The 20,299-nt window shown below is 39.6% G+C and overlaps 1 protein-coding gene across 1 annotated transcript; it reads right to left on the bottom strand.

The window, feature by feature from the left end:
• Positions 1–1,903: 1,903 nt before the first annotated feature.
• Positions 1,904–19,407, bottom strand: LOC139577107 (sodium-dependent serotonin transporter-like). The gene is made up of 13 exons (XM_071403924.1): positions 19,139–19,407; positions 17,517–17,651; positions 16,953–17,172; positions 16,157–16,295; positions 15,746–15,880; positions 10,331–10,434; positions 8,743–8,870; positions 8,422–8,534; positions 8,179–8,310; positions 7,837–7,936; positions 7,297–7,397; positions 6,142–6,309; positions 1,904–3,656 (listed from the first exon to the last, which is right to left on the bottom strand). The coding sequence occupies exons 1-13, from the start codon at positions 19,359–19,361 to the stop codon at positions 3,573–3,575; spliced, it is 1,782 nt and encodes a 593-aa protein (XP_071260025.1). The 5' UTR covers positions 19,362–19,407; the 3' UTR covers positions 1,904–3,572.
• Positions 19,408–20,299: the final 892 nt, after the last annotated feature.

Below are 20,299 nucleotides of genomic sequence, written 5' to 3'. Positions count from 1 at the left end.
TGTTATCTAGTCTAGTGATTGTACTCGGTTACTTATTTAATTAGGCCTACAGTGTGACTTGCGGATAATATATTTTTTAACTTCATTGTGATTTTAACTGGTACTGAATACGGAATTATGTAGAGGAGGGTTATCGGATAGAATATAAAGGATGTGTTACTCTTTCGGTATTTTGTTCTCGGTTCTCTTATATAAGGAATTCTATAGCCTAATAAACATCTGGTAAAGAAAGAAAACAATTCAGTTCTTATAGTGCATATATAAGTCATTACTTTCCCTACGTTCCTGAAATGTCAAAGAGCAATGGGGTAAAGTTATAAAGGTTAAGATGCTTGGGGTTATAGAGACTTACATCATTACTGTGCATGACTGATGTATTTGGCCTTTACCACATCATCTGTTGCCACGAGTAAAGCACATGTACCAGTACCAATACAAACACTATTTTCTTGTAATGAGCCCCAGAAGCATAATTGTTTCCGGAAAGTGTCTCTCTACCAAATAGGGCTGGAAATAAATTTGGAGGCTTCCTGGCCCCATAAATCATCACTGCAACAAGGAACCTGTAGGGAAACCGAAAACGAAGCACTGTGGAACTAGACTTCGCCACCAGTGATTTTGTGCTTGGGGTAAGATGGGAGGGATGAGGTATTGTTCAGAGGCCAACGAGTTGGTGGGTTGATGTTACATTTTGCAAGGATGGGTGATTATGGCAATTATACATTATGCTTGCTCTCTCGCCCCCCCCCCCCCTCCCCTCTATGTTGTTCATTGTTGCTTAGGAGGTTTGACCGATGAGAAGGCATGCAATCAGGCTCTGGACCTAATTATCCATTTGTAAGCAATCACGGGCACATGTAGTAGGTTCCATCAATTGTCCGAACTCTGTTTTTGTCTTTAATTATGTTATTTTTCTATCTTTGGAACATTAACTTAGACCCCAGGTTAATTAACGTTGTATCTCTCTTCTTCCCTAAACACCAGATGGTTCATCTACTCTGTATTTGCGCCTCATATTGATTGACACCCTTGAAATGAAACATGACAGATTGCATAGTGGTAGCCTAGAGGTTAGAAAGGCAGGACTGCAATTAGAGGGTTGCTACTTCGAATAGCAAAATCAAATCCCTGATCTGAAAATGACGAGACAAAATATTCCCCTTCTTGTTCGTCATGTTATACATTATACACTGAGGGTGTCTGCCTTTTGTCTAACATTGTGGCCAGCTGTGTAGTTCTTTTGGTGACAGTGTAGTCCTTAAATTTCTCTGCAGCGTTTCTTCACACAGTGAAGTAATAAGCAGATGGTAATATAGGAGCAGCCATTGAGCCAGCGCTCCTTTCATGTCTCTTCTGCAGGTCTGTTTGAGATACAAGTCTACTGCAACGGCCCACACAAAGGGGCTTTGATGTGTGGCGCTCAGCTCCCCTATGTAGAAATACCCAAATGAGGAATTGTGTAAACAAACCCATTGATATTCTGTTCTCCTCATACCAGAGGACCTTGACGCGATCAAGGTCCTCTGGGGCAGGGGGAGTTGTTCTGTTTAATAAAACATTTAGTTAAAACCATTTGAGGCCGTTCTATTCCGTTGTATGTTGATGATTTCTGGATATTGCAAATCAGGCTTTTAATTAGAATCGCTCATTAGGGTGTACAGCGACGGCAACCACAATGACATGAGAGGGACAGCTATCTATAATGGACACTCCTGCCTCCGCACACGTTCAGCTCTGAACATTTACTTACGTTTACTGTTTCTGTCAAGTTGAACAGCAGCAAGCGATCAAATCATGGTTTTGTTGTTATATAAAAAAAATATATATATAGTAATGGTAAGAAGAAGAAGAAGACAAAGAATAAGAAAGTGGACAAAAACACAAGGATGTAATACATATGTTTATATATATTTTTTACTTCTCATTACATGTATACGATAACATTTGCTGCCACATCCTACAAATACAGGGACCTACATGCTTCCTTTTCTATTTAGAAAGACCGAAATCACAAAACATTCCAAATATTATATAGCATAATTAAAACGGCTTACCACATTATTCTCTGAAGATAAATGAAACTAAGGTTGAGAATAAATGGAGACATGTTACAATCTCTGATAGGCTTTGATTTGGGATTGACTAACAGTTCAAACAGTCTTATCAAATAGAGAGACAATAAAAGTTTTTTTGTTTTATGTCTGGAGAGGCGAAATATCAATACATATTATATAATGATTTGACCTATCTACAATATTTAGGCAGATTTAAGGCAGAAAACACTGGAAGTTGTTTATCCCAACAACAAACACTTGGGAGAAAATATTTTGTAGTCCCTTTGCAACTGGTATTTACTAAGAAACTGGTAAAATGGGTACCAACTGGTTCAAAACAATTGGGAAAGGCCCAGAAACCAAATGCATAACAATAATTATGTAATTATCATTTCACCTATATTTCCAAGTAAATTCCAGGTAAATAAAGGACTATGAAATAAAGCATAACCAAAAATGAAATACTTTTAGCAGCTTATTTGGTCTCATCTGCTAACTGCATTCTTTGAGGTAGGCCTAATCCTTTTAACTTACATGTTGGTGAGAAACTATTGTTGGTTAAAATCCATTGAAAAAACGTTTAAGACATCAACCATTTGTCAGCCACACAGTATAACTTGTTTTACTTATCACACATAACAAATTACATTATCTGTATGAAAAACATTATTGACATGTATATTAATACATCTTTTTGGTTATTCATCTTATTGAACTAATACTCTTAAAAAATATCCCCTGCATTTTATGTTTTGGGATGTTGATGAGATATTTTCCAAAACTGCTTCTCACTGTGGTTGCTTAAAAGGGTACGCCATAAAAAAAATGAAAAAAAATACAATGGTAATTTAATGTGACTGGGTCATGTTTTTGAACTCTTAATAATAACCTAGCAAAAATAAGTCATTGATGAGAAGTGACTGCATTGTGTCCTTCAGTCTTACAACCTTATCTTATTATGACAGTCTTAGTAAGATGCTCTTTGTGATTGTGTGGTTGTCTCAAGCTGTAGAAACCTGTCTTGAGATCAGCCCTACATTTTCTGTCCAAAATAAACTGTATTTTAAGGATGCTTTCAGACTGAATATTCATTCAAATTTCATTTTATTCTCTTTACATTAAAGTCCCCTGCTACACTTTATTTGGATAGTCATACTATCAACAAACTATCTGTTGATAAGCAACTGCTTGCTAAGGTTACAGTTAGGGTAAGGTTTAGAATAAGGGTTAGGGTTAGGGTGAAGGTTAGAGTTAGAGCTAGGGTTGGGATAAGGGTTAAGGTTAGGGTTAGGATTAGTAGATAGTTGAAATGTTACCGATAGTCTGTAGATATTCTGTAGAGCATCTACAGATGTACTAACAGACTATTTGTGTTTATTGTACTCATTGAGCTACAGAAAAAAAGATTTGTCGAACGCTCCATGAGATTGATCTGTGTCTGCTGATTTGGCTCTCGTTCAGGAGTCTGTTGGTAGCAACATAATGTGCCTGGCTGGGTTCTTGGCAACCTGGGTGCTTCTATGGAACAGTACTCATGTTGAGGGAGTCTGTGTGGATCTCTGGCATAATGGTCCTCTCAGGTCTCAGACACACAGCTAGGCGCTGGGGACAACAACAGGTAGACACCAAGGATGTGGAACAAGAGATAGTTAAACCATGTGTCATCCACTTATCACATATTGATACTGTATACAGTATATAAGATATATGCTGCTTTTAGGACCACAAATTACACACTACTAATCTAGGTCTTGTCAATAGCCAGCACAGTGCATGACTGTACATACAGTTGAAGTCGGAAGTTTACATACACTTAGGTTGGAGTCAGTAAAACTCTTTTTTCAACCACTCCACAAATTTCTTGTTAACAAACAATAGTTTTGGCAAGTCGGTTAGGACATCTACTTTGTGCATGACACAAGTAATTTTTCCAACAATTGTTTACAAACACATTATTTCACTTATAATTCACTGTATCACAATTCCTGTTGGTCAGAAGTTTACATACACTAAGTTGACTGTGCCTTTAAACAGCTTGGAAAATTCCAGAAAATTATGTCATGGCTTTAGAAGCTTCTGATCGGCTAATTGACATCATTTCAGTCAATTGGAGGTGTACCTGTGGATGTATTTTAAGGCCTACCTTCAAACTCAGTGCCTCTTTGCTTGACATCACAGGACAATCAAAATAAATCAGCCAAGACCTCAGACAAAAAATTGTACACCTCCACAAATCTGGTTCATACTTGGGAGTAATTTCCAAACGCCTGAAGTTACCACATTCATCTGTACAAAAAATAGTACGCAACTATAAACACCACGGGACCACGCAGCCATCATACCACTCAGGAAGGAGACGCGTTCTTTTTCCTAGAGATGAACGTACTTTGTTGCGAAAAGTACAAATCAATCCCAAAACAGCAAAGGACCTTGTGAAGATGTTGGTGGAAACAGGTATAAAAGTCTCTATATCCACAGTAAAACGAGTCCTATATCGACATAACCTGAAAGGCCGCTCAGCAAGGAAGAAGCCACTGCTCCAAAACCGCCATAAAAAAGCCAGACTACGGTTTGCAACTGCACATGGGGACAAAGATCGTACTTTTTGGAGAAATGTCCTCTGGTCTGATGAAACAAAAATATAACTGTTTGGCCATAATGACCATTGTTAAGTTTGAAGGAAAAGTCGGGGAGGCTTGCAAGCGTAAGAACACCATCCCAACCGTGAAGCACGGGGGTGGCAGCATCATGTTGTGGGGGTACTTTGCTGCAGGAGGGACTGGTGCACTTCACAAAATAGATGGCATCATGAGGTAGGAAAATTATGTGGATATATTGAAGCAACATCTCAAGACATCAGTCAGGAAGTTATAGCTTGGTCGCAAATGAGTCTTCCATATGGACAATGACCCCAAGCATACTTCCAAAGTTGTGGCAAAATGGCTTAAGGACAACAAAGACAAGGTATTGGAGTGACCATCATAAAGCCCTGACCTCAATCCTATAGAAAATTTGTGGGCAGATTTGAAAAAGCTTGTGCGAGCAAGGAGGCCTACAAACCCGACTCAGTTACACCAGCTCTGTCAGGAGGAATGGGCCAAAATTCACCCAACTTATTGTGGGAAGCTTGTGGAAAAGGCTACCCCAAATGTTTGACCCAAGTTAAACAATTTAAAGGCATTGCTACCAAATACTAATTGAGTGTATGTAAACTTCTGACCCACTGGGAATGTGATGAAAGAAATTAAAGCTGAAATAAATCATTCTCTCTACTATCCTTCTGACATTTCACATTCTTAAAATAAAGTGGTGATCCTAACTGACCTAAGACAGGGAATATTTACTATGATTAAATGTCAGGAATTGTGAAAAACTGAGTTTAAATGTATTTGGCTAAGGTGTATGTAAACTTCCAACTTCAACTGTACAACACCAGGCTGTATCAAGTCTTGTAGATTCCATTAGAGCAGTGCTTCTCAGCTGGTTTACTCTCGGCACCCAAACTGAACCAGGTTGTCTCAGTCGCGACCCAATATTGGCATTGCGAAAAAGAATCGCTAAAATACAATTTGGGAAACTATTTGTAATGTAGTAAATGTAGCAATTAAATGACAAGGGAACAACATTCCAACTTCTTTGGAAGTCAATAATAACATTTTGTCCATATTCTTGATGAAGATTGTTAATAAACTCACTGGTTTGAGACACAAAGTCAACCAAAATAGTGCTGCTAATAGCTCTATATTGAAAATACTGTGAGTGAAGAAAAACATTTCATAGATGTTTAAAAATGTAAGTTCATTATCATTTCTACCACAGGAGGTTGGTGGCACCTTAACTGGAGCGGTATCAGTGGAATGGTATAAAATACATCAAACACATGGTTTCCATTTGTTTGATGCCATTTCATTTACTCCATTCCAGCCTTTATTATGAGCCGTCCTCCCCTCAACAGCCTCCACTTATTTCTACACACTTTCTACCTGGTTTAAGCCGTTTAAGTTCAGACTGGAGTATTTTTGTTGTCAATAAACAAACGTCCCAGGTCGCGACCCACCAGTTGAGAATCGCTGCATTAGGGCCTGACCTGTTTCAGTGATCCGGGGGTCCACACCAGCTTGTAGACCATATAGATGGGGATCCACATGAAGGACGAGGCACCGATGATGTAGCCCACCGTAATGCTCCAGTCTGGGTACTTGTAGTCAAAGAGTTGGAGGGGTGCAGGCTTGAGCAGGGAGCTCACTATTATATACTGTGAAAGCAGAGCGACAAAGACAATCAGTAAAGTCTCACACGCCACACTCATATTTTTCTCAATTAGAATTTACATGTGACAATGGCATGCACCCTATTAGATGCCCGTTGTGCCTCTACAAATGTTTCTCTTTATTTTGTGAGATGATCACAGACCATCTAGGGAGATGAGGGCAGAAACAATTTAGCCCATACAAAAAAGGGAGAATAATAAAGAAAGCTAGCTCGATGAAAATGTCAGCTCTTTCAGCAGCGGAAGGCTACGAGAGATTAAAGGAGATGTATGCAAAGTGAAGGCAGGGATATTAAGTTATGCAGGTGAATGAAATTGCCATTTAGAAGGGTTCTAAGCTGAAATGCTTAAATTCTGCAGGTATAACCCATTATGGTGTAGTTATAATACATTGTAATTCTTGCCATGTGCATTTATGACCCTTTTATAATGTCTTATAATCAACTCATAATGAGCCTGAGTAAATAACAACCATTTTGAGTCAGTTGAAATTATGATAGTCCTTAGAGACATAGCATTTTACAAGCTGTATTTTAAGCCACTTTAAAGACTTATACATGCTTATTACAAGTTATAAAGCATTATACCTGTAGGATTTAAGCAAAGTGTAACCATACAGTCTCTGGCAAAGTCCAAATGAAATGTTAGCACATCTGATCCTACACTAACCATCCACCCATGTCATTTAACCTGCCATGACCATTGGCATGTTAGGGCAAGCTACCCAAAAGGGCCATGTGGAAGATTTGACGTTTGAGATCTTTGAGAGGTTTACAAAAAACTGATAGGGCGCTGTAGGTCAATCAGATTGAATCAGATTTGTGATCTAATGGATGGCTAACAATGTTAAATACGTTTTAATTGTTACAGTATGATGACAATGCTTGCTTTAATGTGAATCCAGTAGTTCATTGTACAATATATTCCATCATTTCAAATCTTATCGGTTGGTTGCCCTATGGTTGTGCTTACCGCTAGAAATGCAGGACTAATAGCCACCCAGCACACCTTCCAGAATAATCCAGGATAATAGCCTAACATGGATTTAATGTCATTGCTGAATCTTGTGATACCTGAAACAAATGAAAATTGAAGAGAGAGGGTTAAACAACACTATGACAACAACTTGAAAAAATTATTCTAAAAATAACTTTGTCATGTGCAATCTGAAAAATGTATTGTTAGCAGGATGCATAATGCATTTCTTCAGCTTTTACAACCACAACAAAATAGGGATTTACATGTTCGTCATTTTAGCAGACACTCTTATCCAGAGCAATTTACAGTAGTAATTAGGGTTAAGTGCCTTGCTCAAGGGCACACCGTCAGATTTTTCACCGGATCAGGGATTCGAACCAGCGACCGTTTGGTTACTGACCCAACGCTTTTAAACGCTGGGATACCTGCAGTATAAATGAGGCAGTATGAATTAAAATGTCTTTCTAATGCAAGATACTACTAGGAGTATAGGAAGCGTAAACTGTAATATCACCATTAGTTCACCATTCTTACCATAGAACCAGGAAACAGCGATGGCCTCAAGAAAACCAACAGCAATGATGGAGGAACCCACCCCAAATTCCTCCAGCAGTTTCACCACATAGGCCCCACCCTGAGAGAAACACATACTTGTCACTCGTGTGGCAAATGTATCCTTCTAATCAAGTTACTCAAAATAGAACGGATTGTTAATTTACTACTAATTTATATTCTATTATTTAGCCTGTCTACAGTGCCATCTTGAGATGACAACTGTAGCATCAGCCGCTTCCACATCCTAGTCCTCAAGTGCCCTAAAAAAATATTTTCTTAACCTGTTGTAGTCTGTCTTCAAAGTGCTAAATTCTTATTTACATTGGTAAGAGTGCTGAGGGAGCCCAAAAAGCACACAACGACCAAGCCCAGTACAAACAGCTCCCGTCTGTGCGCCAGGTATTCAGGGTATTCATCCATCACAGCAGTAATGATAGCCTCCAGTCCTCCGAACTTAGACAGAAATTAGAGCGGGCTACGTCAATGAGAGTGATTACATACAACAATTAAAGATCACTTCATTTAGAGATAATCTGATAAATCAAGTTAGACAAGTCTTCATACCGTGCTGTCAAGCCCAAGAGTGATCATCATCACGAAGAAGATAATGGCGAAGAACGTTGATCCTGTCATGTTGGCTATGGCCTCTGGATATGTGATGAAGAGTAGGCTTGGACCTGGGGGGTGGGGATGAGGTAAATCCCAGGTTGAGAACAATCTCAAAGCTACAATGTCCTATTCTTGTTGTAGATATAGAAATACATTCTTATTGAACATGTACAGTCAGTTACAGCAGTGTATAAAAAACATATAAATACACTAAAAACAGGTATTGAAGAAACTTTTTAAGTGGTTTTAGAGAGTTAGAGAGTTTTGGCCACTTACCTTTGTCTCTGGCCACATCCTCCACATTCACATTTCTCTTCTCTGCCATGTACCCCAGCATAGTGAAGATCACAAACCCAGACATGAAGCTGGTCAGGCAGTTCACCAGGCTGGTCACTATGGCGTCACTACAGCGTCACAACACAGAGGCAAACATGGTGCCTGTCTGATCATCTCAAGTATTGTCATTCATATACCTTACTCTGGTTTGGTTGTGAACAGTTGTTACATTGGGATTTTGTAAATGTGGCAACTGTCCCCAAAATGGATTACCTTTGTAAGACATGTTCTTGATCAAACTCGCTAGCCAGCAAGCAAACATAGACAGTGGACCATTGAGATACACAGTATTCTAAATGCCATTTTTAATTTCTATGGGGTGGGCATTCACTTTCTTTTCATTAGGATAACCCTGTCAGCAAGAGTAAGTCCATTCACATTCTGTGTGATTCATGAATGTCTCTGAGAAGCAGCAGTGCCACAGTTTCCTCACCTCTACCACTGTTACACTACTAACCACATTAACCACGTCCACGCCAGCCGTCTTACAGGGAGCTTACAATTCAATTTCTCCTTCAGGTGAGCCCCGTCACCCATTCATCTCCCAGGACGCTGGACTCACCATTCCCTCTTTCTAATTATAATTACATTGTCTTAAAGAGTTGCTGTGGGACATCCGTTTAAGCCTATCTATTCAACACATTGTAAATTAATCCCTGTGATTGGCCGGTGCTTCCTCCCTCCCCTCCTACATGGGGCTGATGTGTATAAAAGTGAGAGCTATAGTTAGCCTGCCCGAGACACATGTTTTAGTCACTGGATGTCAATGCATGACGGCCTTTTGTGAGAGAGATTGGAAACGCTATTGTGGAGATCCAGCCTCACTTCTACCTACCTCACTGGTGTGTGGGGCATTCAGGAGGAGGAGCAACTTCCTTTTCCACCCTGGACAAGCTTACCTCCTCTAAGTCATACTGGGTTTTACTTTTTAATTGTTTGGAAGTGATTGATTGATTGATGTGGTTCACAGATTCATATGCTCTCACCGGTGTGGCTCAGTTGCTATGGTGCTAGCAATGGAAGGTTTGTGGGTTTGATTCCCACTGGGGCCATCCTTAGTGTAAGTTGCTTCGAATATAAGCGTCTACTAAATGGCATATGTGAATACAGGCAGATATACTGTAGCTTAATTTATCAAAGTCTCCCATTTCTCCAGGTGTGTTGTGTGCAAATGACCCAAAAGATTGAGTAACACTTTATAATACATTTCATGAATAATTCATTATACATGTTTATAAGTGGTTTATATATTTTAAATGCTTATGAATATGAATGTTAATAAGGCTTAGGCTATATGTTTCTAAATGCTACCAAATAATTAAAGTTATTTAATAATAGTTTATAAATAGTTAATTTAATGCTTTTTCATGAAGGTTATCACAAAGAGTTAGGCATAATTGAGCCAAATCGTTAGGGATAAAACTTCTGCCAAATTGCATACCTTTTTAAAAAAGTTACTTCTGTAAAAATGGATAATCATAAGTGTGTATTTACTATTATTCAAAGGAGTTTTAGTATCAGCTCTTACCGATAACAGTTGTTGGTGAAGGGGTTGTAGCTAGAGAGGGCAAGGAGTACCCCAAAGCCTGGCCCCAGGGAGAAGAAGATCTGAGCCGCAGCATCTACCCACACCTACAAAACACATGGAGATTAATTACACTCACATGACCGAACCTGTGGGATTCTATCTCACCATATTCACTAAATAAGCACTTAGGAAATGTACCTGCACTCTCATAATGTCAGACTTGGTGCTTTGACCTGTAAAGTCAGCGTGCATTACTCGACAGAATGAAGACCTGTATCAAGCTACTGAAGCCTAACTGTTCCTGTCTGTCTGTCTGTCTGTCTGTCTCTCTACCTGTTTGTCTGTCCAACCTCGGCTCAGGGATCGACTAAACATAGTAAATGAACATTTGTATCCCTCCATTTAGTATATGTTACTTTTCATATGGTATGTATTAATTTGTGGATGTCCATCATCCATTTCGTATGATATGTTAAGTACTGAATTTCATACAATATGTTACGAATTTGCAATATGCATGATATATAACAAATTCCAATTTGTTGTGGCTAAAGTTAGCTAGGTTCAGGCCCGTGCACAGACCTTTGGTGGAGCAGGTGCTTAAAGTCAAAAAAGGGCACCCCCCCAAATACACTGAGTGTAAAAAACATTAAGGACACCTGCTCTTTCCATGTCATAGACCGACCAGGTGAATCCAGGTGAAAGCTATGATCCCTTATTGATGTCACTTGTTAAATCCACTTCAATCAGTGCATATGAAGGGGAGGAGACAGGTTAAAGAATGCTTTTTAAGCCTTGAGACAATTGAGACATGGATTGTGTATGTGTGCCATTCAGAGGGTGAATGGGCAAGACAACATATTTAAGTCCCTTTGAATGGGGTATGGTAGTAGGTGCCAGGCGCACCGGTATGTGTCAAGAGCTGCTGGGTTTTCCACACTCAAGAGTTTCATGTGTGTATCAAGAATGGTCCACCACCCAAAGGACATTCAGCCAACTTCACACAACTGTGGGAAACATTGAAGCTAGCATGGGCCAGAATCGATGCAGCGCGACACATCTCCGTCGCATAGAGTTGATCGGGTTGTTGATTGTGGCCTGTGGAATGTTGTCCCAATCCTCTTCAATATTCAATGGCTGTGCAAAGTTGCTGGATATTGGCGGGATATCCTCAATGGGTTACATGTCTGGTTAATTTGCAGGCCATGTATGAACAGCTTCAAGGAATTGTGTACAGATCATGGGCCGTGCATTATCATGCTGAAACATGAGATGAATGGCAGGGGATAAATGGTATGACAATGGACCTCAGGATCTTGTCACGGCACCTCTGTGCGTTAAAATTGCCATGGATAAAATGCAATTGTGTTTGCCTGCCCATACCATAAACCCACCGCCACCATGGGGCACTCTGTTCACAATGTTGACATCAGCAAACCGCTCGCCCACACGACGCTATACACGTGGTCTGCGGTTGTGAGGCTGGTTGAGGTACTGCCAAATTCTCTAAAACGATGTTGGAGACAGCTTATGGTAGAGAAATGAACATTCAATTATCTTGCAACAGCTCTGGTGGACATTCCTGCAGTCAGCATGCAAATTTGCATGCTCCCTCAAAACTTGAGACATCTGTGGTATTGTGTTGTGTGACAAAACTGCACATTTTAGAGTGGCCTTTTATTGTCCCCAGCACAAGGTGCACCTGTGTAATGATCATGCTGTTGAATCAGCTTCTTCATATGCCACACCAGTGAGGTGGATGGATTATCTTGGCAAAGGACAAATGCTCACTAACAGGGATGTAAACAAAATTGTGCACAAAATTTGACATAAATTATATTTTTGTGCATATGGGAAATTTCTGGAATCTTTTATTTCAGCTCATGAAACATGGGACCAGAACTTTACATGTGACATTAATATTTTTGTTCGGTGTATATCTATACAGTACCAGTCAAACTCATTCATGGGTTTTTCTTTATTTTTACTATTTTCTATATTGTAGAATAATCCAAACTATGAAATAATACATATGGAATCATGTAGTAACCAAAAAAGTGTCCAACAAATCTAAATATATGTTTTATTTGAGATTCTTCAAATAGCCACCATTTGCCTTGATGACAGCTTTGGATGCTCTTTGCATTCTCTCAACCAGATTCCCCTGGAATGATTTCCAACAGTCTTGAAGGAGTTCCCACATACGCTGAGCACTTGTTGGCTGCTTTTCCTTCACTCTGCGGTCCGACTCATCCCAAACCATCTCCATTTGGTTGAGGTCGGGGGATTGTGGAGGCCAGGTCATCTGATGCAGCACTCCATCACTCTCCTTCTTGGTAAAATAGCCCTTACACAGCGTGGAGGTGTGTTGGGTCATTGTCCTGTTGAAAAACAAATGATAGTCCCACTAAGCCCAAACCAGATGGGATAGAGTTGTAAATAAATCCCAGACAGTGTCACCAGCAAAGCACCCCCACACCATAACACCTCCTCCACACATGCGGTGATCATCCGTTCACCCACACTCCAATTTGGACTCCAGACGAAACGACAAATTTCCACCAGTCTAATGTCCATTGCTCGTGTTTCTTGGCCCAAGCAAGTCTCTTGGTATTATTGGTGTCCTTTAGTAGTGGTTTCTTTGCAGCGATTCGACCATGAAGGCCTGATTCACACAGTCTCCTCTGAACAGTTTATGTTCAGATGTGTCTGTTACTTGAACTCTGTGAAGCATTTATTTGGGCTGCAATTTCTGAGGCTGGTAACCCTAATGAACTTATCCTCTGCAGCAGAGGTAACTCTGGGTCTTCCATTCCTGTGGCGGTCCACATGAGAGTCAGTTTCATCATAGCGCTTGATGGTTTTTGTGACTGCACTTGAAGAAATTTTCAAAGTTCTTGAAATGTTCCGCATTGACTGACCTTCATGTCTTAAAGTAACGATGGACTGTCGTTTCTCATTGCTTATTTGAGCTGTTCTTGCCATAATATGTACTTGGTCTTTTACCAAGTAGGGCTATCTTTTGTATACCCCCCTACCCTGTCACAACACAACTGATTGGCTCAAACGCATTAAGAAGGAAAGAAACTCCACAAATTAACTTTTAAGAAGGAACACCTATTCATTTAAATGCATTCCAGGTGACTACCTCATGAAGCTGCTTGAGAGAATGTCAAGTGTGTGCAAAGCTGTCATCAAGGCAAAGGGTGGCTATTTGAAAAATCTCAAATCTCAAATATATTTTGATTTTATTAACACTTTTCTGGTTATTACATGATTCCATATGTGTTATTTCATAGTTTTGATGTCTTCACTATTATTCTACAATGTAGAAAATAGTAAAAATAAAGAAAAACCCTTGAATGAGTAGGTGTTCAAAAACGTTTGACCAGTAGTGTATAAACAGTGCATTCGGAAAGTATTCAGACCCCTTCACTTTTTCCACATTTTGTTACGTTACAGCCTTATTCTAAATTTTTTTTTTTTTTAAACAAATCCCATCATTCTACACACAATACCCCATAATGACAACGTGAAAACAGGTTGTTAGAAATATTTGCAAATGTATAATTAAAAAAAAACTTAAATACCTTATTCACATAAGTATTCAGACTCTTTGCTATGAGACTCGAAATTGAGCTCGGTGCATCCTGTTTCCATTGATCATCCTTGAGATGTTTCTACAACTTGATTGGAGTCCTCCTGTGGTGAATTCTATTGATTGGACATGATTTGGAAGGGCACACACATGTCTATATAAAGTCCTACAGTTGACAGTGCATGTCAGAGCAAAAACCAAGCCATGAGGTTGAAGGAATTGTCCGTAGCGCTCCAAGACATGATTGGAAGAACCACCAAGACTCTTCCTAGAGCTGGCCGTCCAACCAAACTGAGCAATCAGGGGAGAAGGGCCTTGGTAAGGGAGGTGACCAAGAACCCGATGGTCACTCTGACAGGGCTCCAGAGTTCCTCTGTGGAGCTGGGAGAATCTTCCAGAAGGACAACCATCTGTGCAGCCCTCCACCAATCAGGTCTTTATTGTAGAGTGAGATATGTAGTTGTAGATATGTAGATGTAAATGTAGATAACACTTTTATTTCCCCTTTGACCCCCATTTTAATTGCATAGACAATCAGGAGAAATCCAGATCATCAAATGTGTCTGTCTATGATAATCCTCTGCTATTCTAGTGATTTAAATGCTATGCAATTTATGTTCTCATTTTAAAATTGTTCAATTTCGGACAGCTGATTTCATCCAAGCATCAAATCATATCAAATCAAATCAAGCACAGTGTTTCTTGCTGAATACATAATAAATACCATGTAACACTTCAAATTAAAGTCTGCACATAATAATATATAACTTTTTATTAGCATGTATTCACCTTTATGTCTGTTTTGTAGTCAGGATAATGATAAGATATTTTAAAGGGGGTCATACATGCTGATGTCAAGTCTTGTAATGCATTGCACATCATAATGCATTATACCTGCAGCGTAAGCACAAATTAAAGGGTGTTCATTGAATTGAATTCCAAAATTGTAATTTTCTGTATTTTCCGATGGATTTCTGTGACCTGTTGTGTCCAGTGACAGTTGTGCTGAATAATAGCCTCATACAGATCCTATTTCACAGCTGTACTGAGTGATCTGAAGAGGAGCATGCATTTGGAGAGGGAGAGGACGAAAAGAGAAAGTGTATGTGTGATTGCGAGAGAATGGAGTGGGGGGCTTTGTTAATGTAAAAAACATCTAAACCAATTACGCATCTCATTATCGCATGCTGTGGCTTATTTATGCATCTCATCTCATCATTATTCCCTTGAACCAAAGCGCTCACTCATACTGAGCCACAACACAGCACTGGACCATCAGACACTAGAAATTAAAGGACATATGATAGACTGTTCCCAATATACTGGTTGCAATGAACTCAGGCTGCCATCCCCATCACCAGAAAGGCAAGTTTACAGATGCAGTATTTTTTGTGCCGCGCATCACAGCACAGCATACTGCACTCGCCTGGGTCAAAATCGCCTGGGGAAAAACATTTTACTGCATTGAATCGAAATAACAAATGCCACACATCCTCTTCATCACCAGGGAAATTACATTATTTTGTATGAGATTGACTGTGTTTGACCACTGCTGTGCACTTCCTTTCTTTGATGGATTTTGACACAGGCAGGTGTAGAATGCTGTGCTGTGACGTGCAAAAAAAACTACTGCGTCTGTACAACCAAATAATGACATAATTCTAACATCCCATGCCAAATTTTTTCCCGCTCAGTCTACTATACCAACTCCCATTTGGTACCAAAATGATCAGACAAGCTATTTGACAGTGTTTCCTGCTCCAAACAGATGATCATATGGAATTGATGTGATCATGTGGAATCTTATCATAACTCACACTGGTCTCGAAGAGTTTCTCCCACTTGGGCTGGAGGTAGAAGACCACTCCCTTCCATGCACCTGGTAGGGTGGCACCACGGATCAACAGGATGAAGAGCACCACATAGGGCAAGGTGGCTGTCACCCACACTACCTGGCACGGGACGGGCAAAGCAGCAGACAGAGAGAGAGAGAGCGATTAGAAGGGAAGAGAAATTGAGATTATAGCCTTGTGAATCACACTGGACATGGTATTGTAATGACCCTAGTCTATGAATGTCCCCGACTGAAATATCTCTCTGTGGCCAGTGTGTTTGCCTTTGGGTCAAATGACCTGGTACTAACCACCACCGTTTTGCTATAATATGCTCTGGTAATTGCCCCCACACACTGACACCCCTTTCCTAGAAGAGTGGCTTGGACTTGTTACCTTCCCTGATGTCTTCACTCCCTTCCAGAGACTGAAGTAAACGATAGTGAAGATGAGGAAGAGGCAGAGCATCAGCTGCCAGCGAACACCCCCCACGTTACGCAGCCCATCGGACTTGTGGATTTCCAGAACATTCCTCCTAAGGTGGAACAATATATGAGTTGTTTACATGTACTTCCTTTGTCTGTAAGCCTCGGCCTACATACACTGCTAAAACTAAGGCTGCTTTGTGGTTCGATATAGATCCTTTTTGAGGGCCATATAATACAGATGTAGGATCTTAATTTGATCACCCTGTTGCAGGAGGAAATATAACATTTGTAGTGTATTTGAGGTTTCAAAAGGCTTTCCACTTTCCACTTTGAAATTTCAGACTTAATTTACCAAACCCTACAAAAATATCAATGAATTATAATCCACATAATAATTCACATCCTGTTGCTGCAGGATTATTTTCCTGCTGTAGCAAATTGGCTCAAATTAAGATGCTACATCTGTGTAAGCGAGCCATTTAACTATCATTGGTTAGCTAAATAGAGCACCAGTTCTTCTTGCAGTGTGCTAAGTTAATTTCATGTTTTCTATATAGCTTTACATAATCACAGCATGTTTCAACACTTGTAAGCAAGTGTTTGATGAAAAAACGAAAATGACAATGCACTATTGTGAAATGTAAAAGATGTCTAAATATTTAAATGCAATGAAATGATAACAATGATGTCAACCCATTGACGTGGCTTTTCGAGATCATGGTAACAGTATTTCACCGTGCTGTCTGCCACTTACATGCACTTACGTGTAAAATTCCTCAGCAGGTGACCTGGAGTAGTTATTCCAGGTCACGTTGTCTTTCAGGAAGTAGTTGGTGCAGTTTTCAGTGTTCCAGGCGTTGTCACAGTTGGTCCAGGGCAGGACGCTGGCAAAGGACGAGTAGAAGTAGAAAAGTGCCCAGGCGATGATGGTGTTGTAGTAGAAGGAGACGTAGAGCGAGATGACACAGATCGCATACCCAATGCCTGAAACCATGGACAGATGGATCAATACCATCAGAGAGTAGAGGTGTGTGCCTCAGTGTCAATAGGCCTATTATGCCATTTTGAAATGACCAATTACTTTGTAGTAGGCCTAGTGTAAATGTAATTGTACTGTACTTCAATTGACCCACTTTAAAAATTATTCTACAGTCACCTTGTGCTGTAAATACACTGTAAATACACTGTTGAATTGTCAACAGTAAGGGTCACCACGTGAACGTGATAAGAAGATGTGTAGTATGCAGGTAATGTAAAGATGTGCACTAGTGTGGGGTCAGTGAGTTGTGAGGTGGGTTGTGCATGAAGGTAGATGATGCCAGTCCTACCTTTGAAGATGGGGCATATGTGTTTCCATATGGATATGGCACCAGTTCTGTGGAACTGTCCCAGTGCCAGTTCCATGTAAAAGAGTGGCACCCCTCCAAAAATCGCCATGACAATGTAGGGGATTAGGAAAGCCCCTGTACATAGATGTAGAGAGGCGAAATCACAGGTCTGACTCATCACTTTAAGGGGATCACATTGTGTAGATGAAGATGTAGGTCTAACCTCCTCCTCGGGCTATTGCCACAGCGCATAAAGTGTCTGGTGTGCAAGCTAAGATGTGAGACATATTAGGAAGGACAGGCCCTTTACAAATAGTTGCTTCTACTACTTCGTAGTTTAATATCTGAGTAAGAAAATCATCCATGGCATGCATTATGATGCAATTATAATGCATTGGAAGACTTTTAAGTCGTATATGAGGCCCTATATTATGTATTATAATAATTTATTAATGATCTAGACTAAATAACAGCCAGTTTGAGACAGTTAAGATGTTATGAATAGAGATACTTAACATATTATTTAGAAGCCTTGCTATAAGACATTATAAAGGCTCATACATTTTTATTAAACAGGTTATAAAGCATTATTTATCTTTAGATACACTTAAAATACTTTTTAGTATTTTATTCGAAAGGAAATCTTATTGCTCACATAATTGGGTAACGTTATAGCGTCTACGTTTTGGTGACAGTTATTTTAATTGAAATTAATTACATTATTAAAATATGTGAAATATCTTTACTTTTCAAAATAATCCGCTAAATGATTGGAAGTTTTTTTATATATATATATATAAACTGTATATCCTACACCTGTTATAACTTTAAAATAATATTTATTCAGAACAGTTATACATGCAAATGGCTACATGGGCTACTTTTAGAGAAGCAGTTCTGTCACTATGGTGGATAAAATCATTGCATCAAGAAATACTCCCTCGAGTCAAATTGCAAACGATAGTCTTCTACAAATGTGGTGTAAACATAACGGTACATACAGATGAGAGACAAAATAACACAAAAAAATACATGAATCAGAGACTGTTTAATTCGTTTATAGCCTATAACCTCGATAGGATATACATTTTCCACTTTCCGTTTTCCATAATAGTGATTAGATTAGAGGTAGGCCTATGCTTTGTAGCCTCATTCAGCACCCAACAACATTTGGGACATCGAAACTCGTCTCTTTCGAACTAATCTTGGCGGATGAACTCTCCTAGCTAATATTCTAGGCTATATTTCAATCATAAACAGGAAAGACTATGGTACTGTATACGTAGTTCAATGTTTTCATTTGAAGATGAACTAAAAAAAATATTTAAGTTTGTTTCAGTGAGTTTATTATAGTGGGTTGCAGGCTATACAGCCTGTGAAGCTTATTTCAGAACCATGGACAGCACAAGGTATAGCCTGGCTACCCTGGTGCGCGCATAAGAGCAACTATCATTTTCAAATTCTTTATTACAAACAGGTTATGTAAAGAATAATATTTATTAATGGCAGCCTACTATCATATCTACTATCAAGAAAGACGAGACCACATAAATGTAACTAAGGGCATAGATTAGCCCACTAAAATATAAAGCAAATATATCAGTAATTAGAAAAACTCTTACCGCCTCCGTTTTGGTAACAAATGTATGGAAATCTCCACACATTTCCCAAGTCTACCGCGAAGCCAATGACTGATAAAAGAAAATCCATCTTTTTGCTCCATTTGTCTCGTGTGTCCGTCTGTGTGATCACAGGTACCGGCACAGGGTTGGTGTTGTAACCGGAGTTTGAGGGGCCCTGGACGCTCAAGCTTCCCGCTGGGGCCGCTGAGTCTTGGCGGGTCATGGTTGGCGGACTATCAAAACTCAGTCCGCCGTCTGAGCAGGTAAGTTTTAAAAAACTGACAAGCTTCAGAGGCACTGAAGATTCTCGTATTGTGGGCGATGATAGGTCAGACTGGGAGGAGTAAATTGTCAATCACTAGGCTAGTGGAGTAGAACTCCCTCTGCGCACACTAATCAACAAAATGAGCTCCACTCCAACGTCGACGAGAATTTAGGTTCCCTACTTTTTAATAGGTAACATTTTAGACACCCCACCTTTTTAATGTTGAATTCAAAAGGCTTACAGCCTATTCAAGAGTAGGCCTACTAGGCTATTTGATAAGCAGTTTGGTTGAATTGATGTTTTGTTTTAGGTTACCAATATCATTGTTAGGTCACAACAAGTGTCATGATGTATCTTGTCAATATTAAATTGAGAAGGAATTTGACTGGCTGTGGATCTGAATGGTAACTGGCTATGGAGGGACGGAGGAACTAGCTGGCTACTCAAACTCAATGTAAGCAAATGTTCTAATCTGAAACATCTTTGAAGAGGTCTTGATGTTATGGTTCAGGTGGTAGTGTGTTTGCCCATGCAATGTCCCCTGACAAAAGATTACAGTTTTTTCCAATTGCTAACACACTAAAATGACATGCACAGCACAATTATTTAAACTGACACACAGAGAGCAAAACCTCTTCTCAAGTCTCCAAAAGTCTAAACACATTTTCTGCTTTACACACATTTTGCAATTCAAAATGGCACTTTTTAAATGCACTGCACATGGTTCTCTGCATAAGACACAACAATCTGACAAATGTTTGCCATTTCAAAACACTGCCATTCAAAATGACACTACATGAGCTAATTGGCCAATACATGTGCCACCTGGCCAAACACCTCAATGGTTAATTGTTACCACTTCAATCAGGAAGTAAGCACTATGAAAAGACCACAGG

Source organism: Salvelinus alpinus, chromosome 5 (genome assembly GCF_045679555.1).
Source record: "Salvelinus alpinus chromosome 5, SLU_Salpinus.1, whole genome shotgun sequence".
In the NCBI taxonomy this organism is placed as follows: domain Eukaryota; kingdom Metazoa; phylum Chordata; class Actinopteri; order Salmoniformes; family Salmonidae; genus Salvelinus; species Salvelinus alpinus.
The sequence above is the reverse complement of the archived record's forward strand: the minus strand, read 5'-3'. Positions and strand labels throughout refer to the sequence as shown.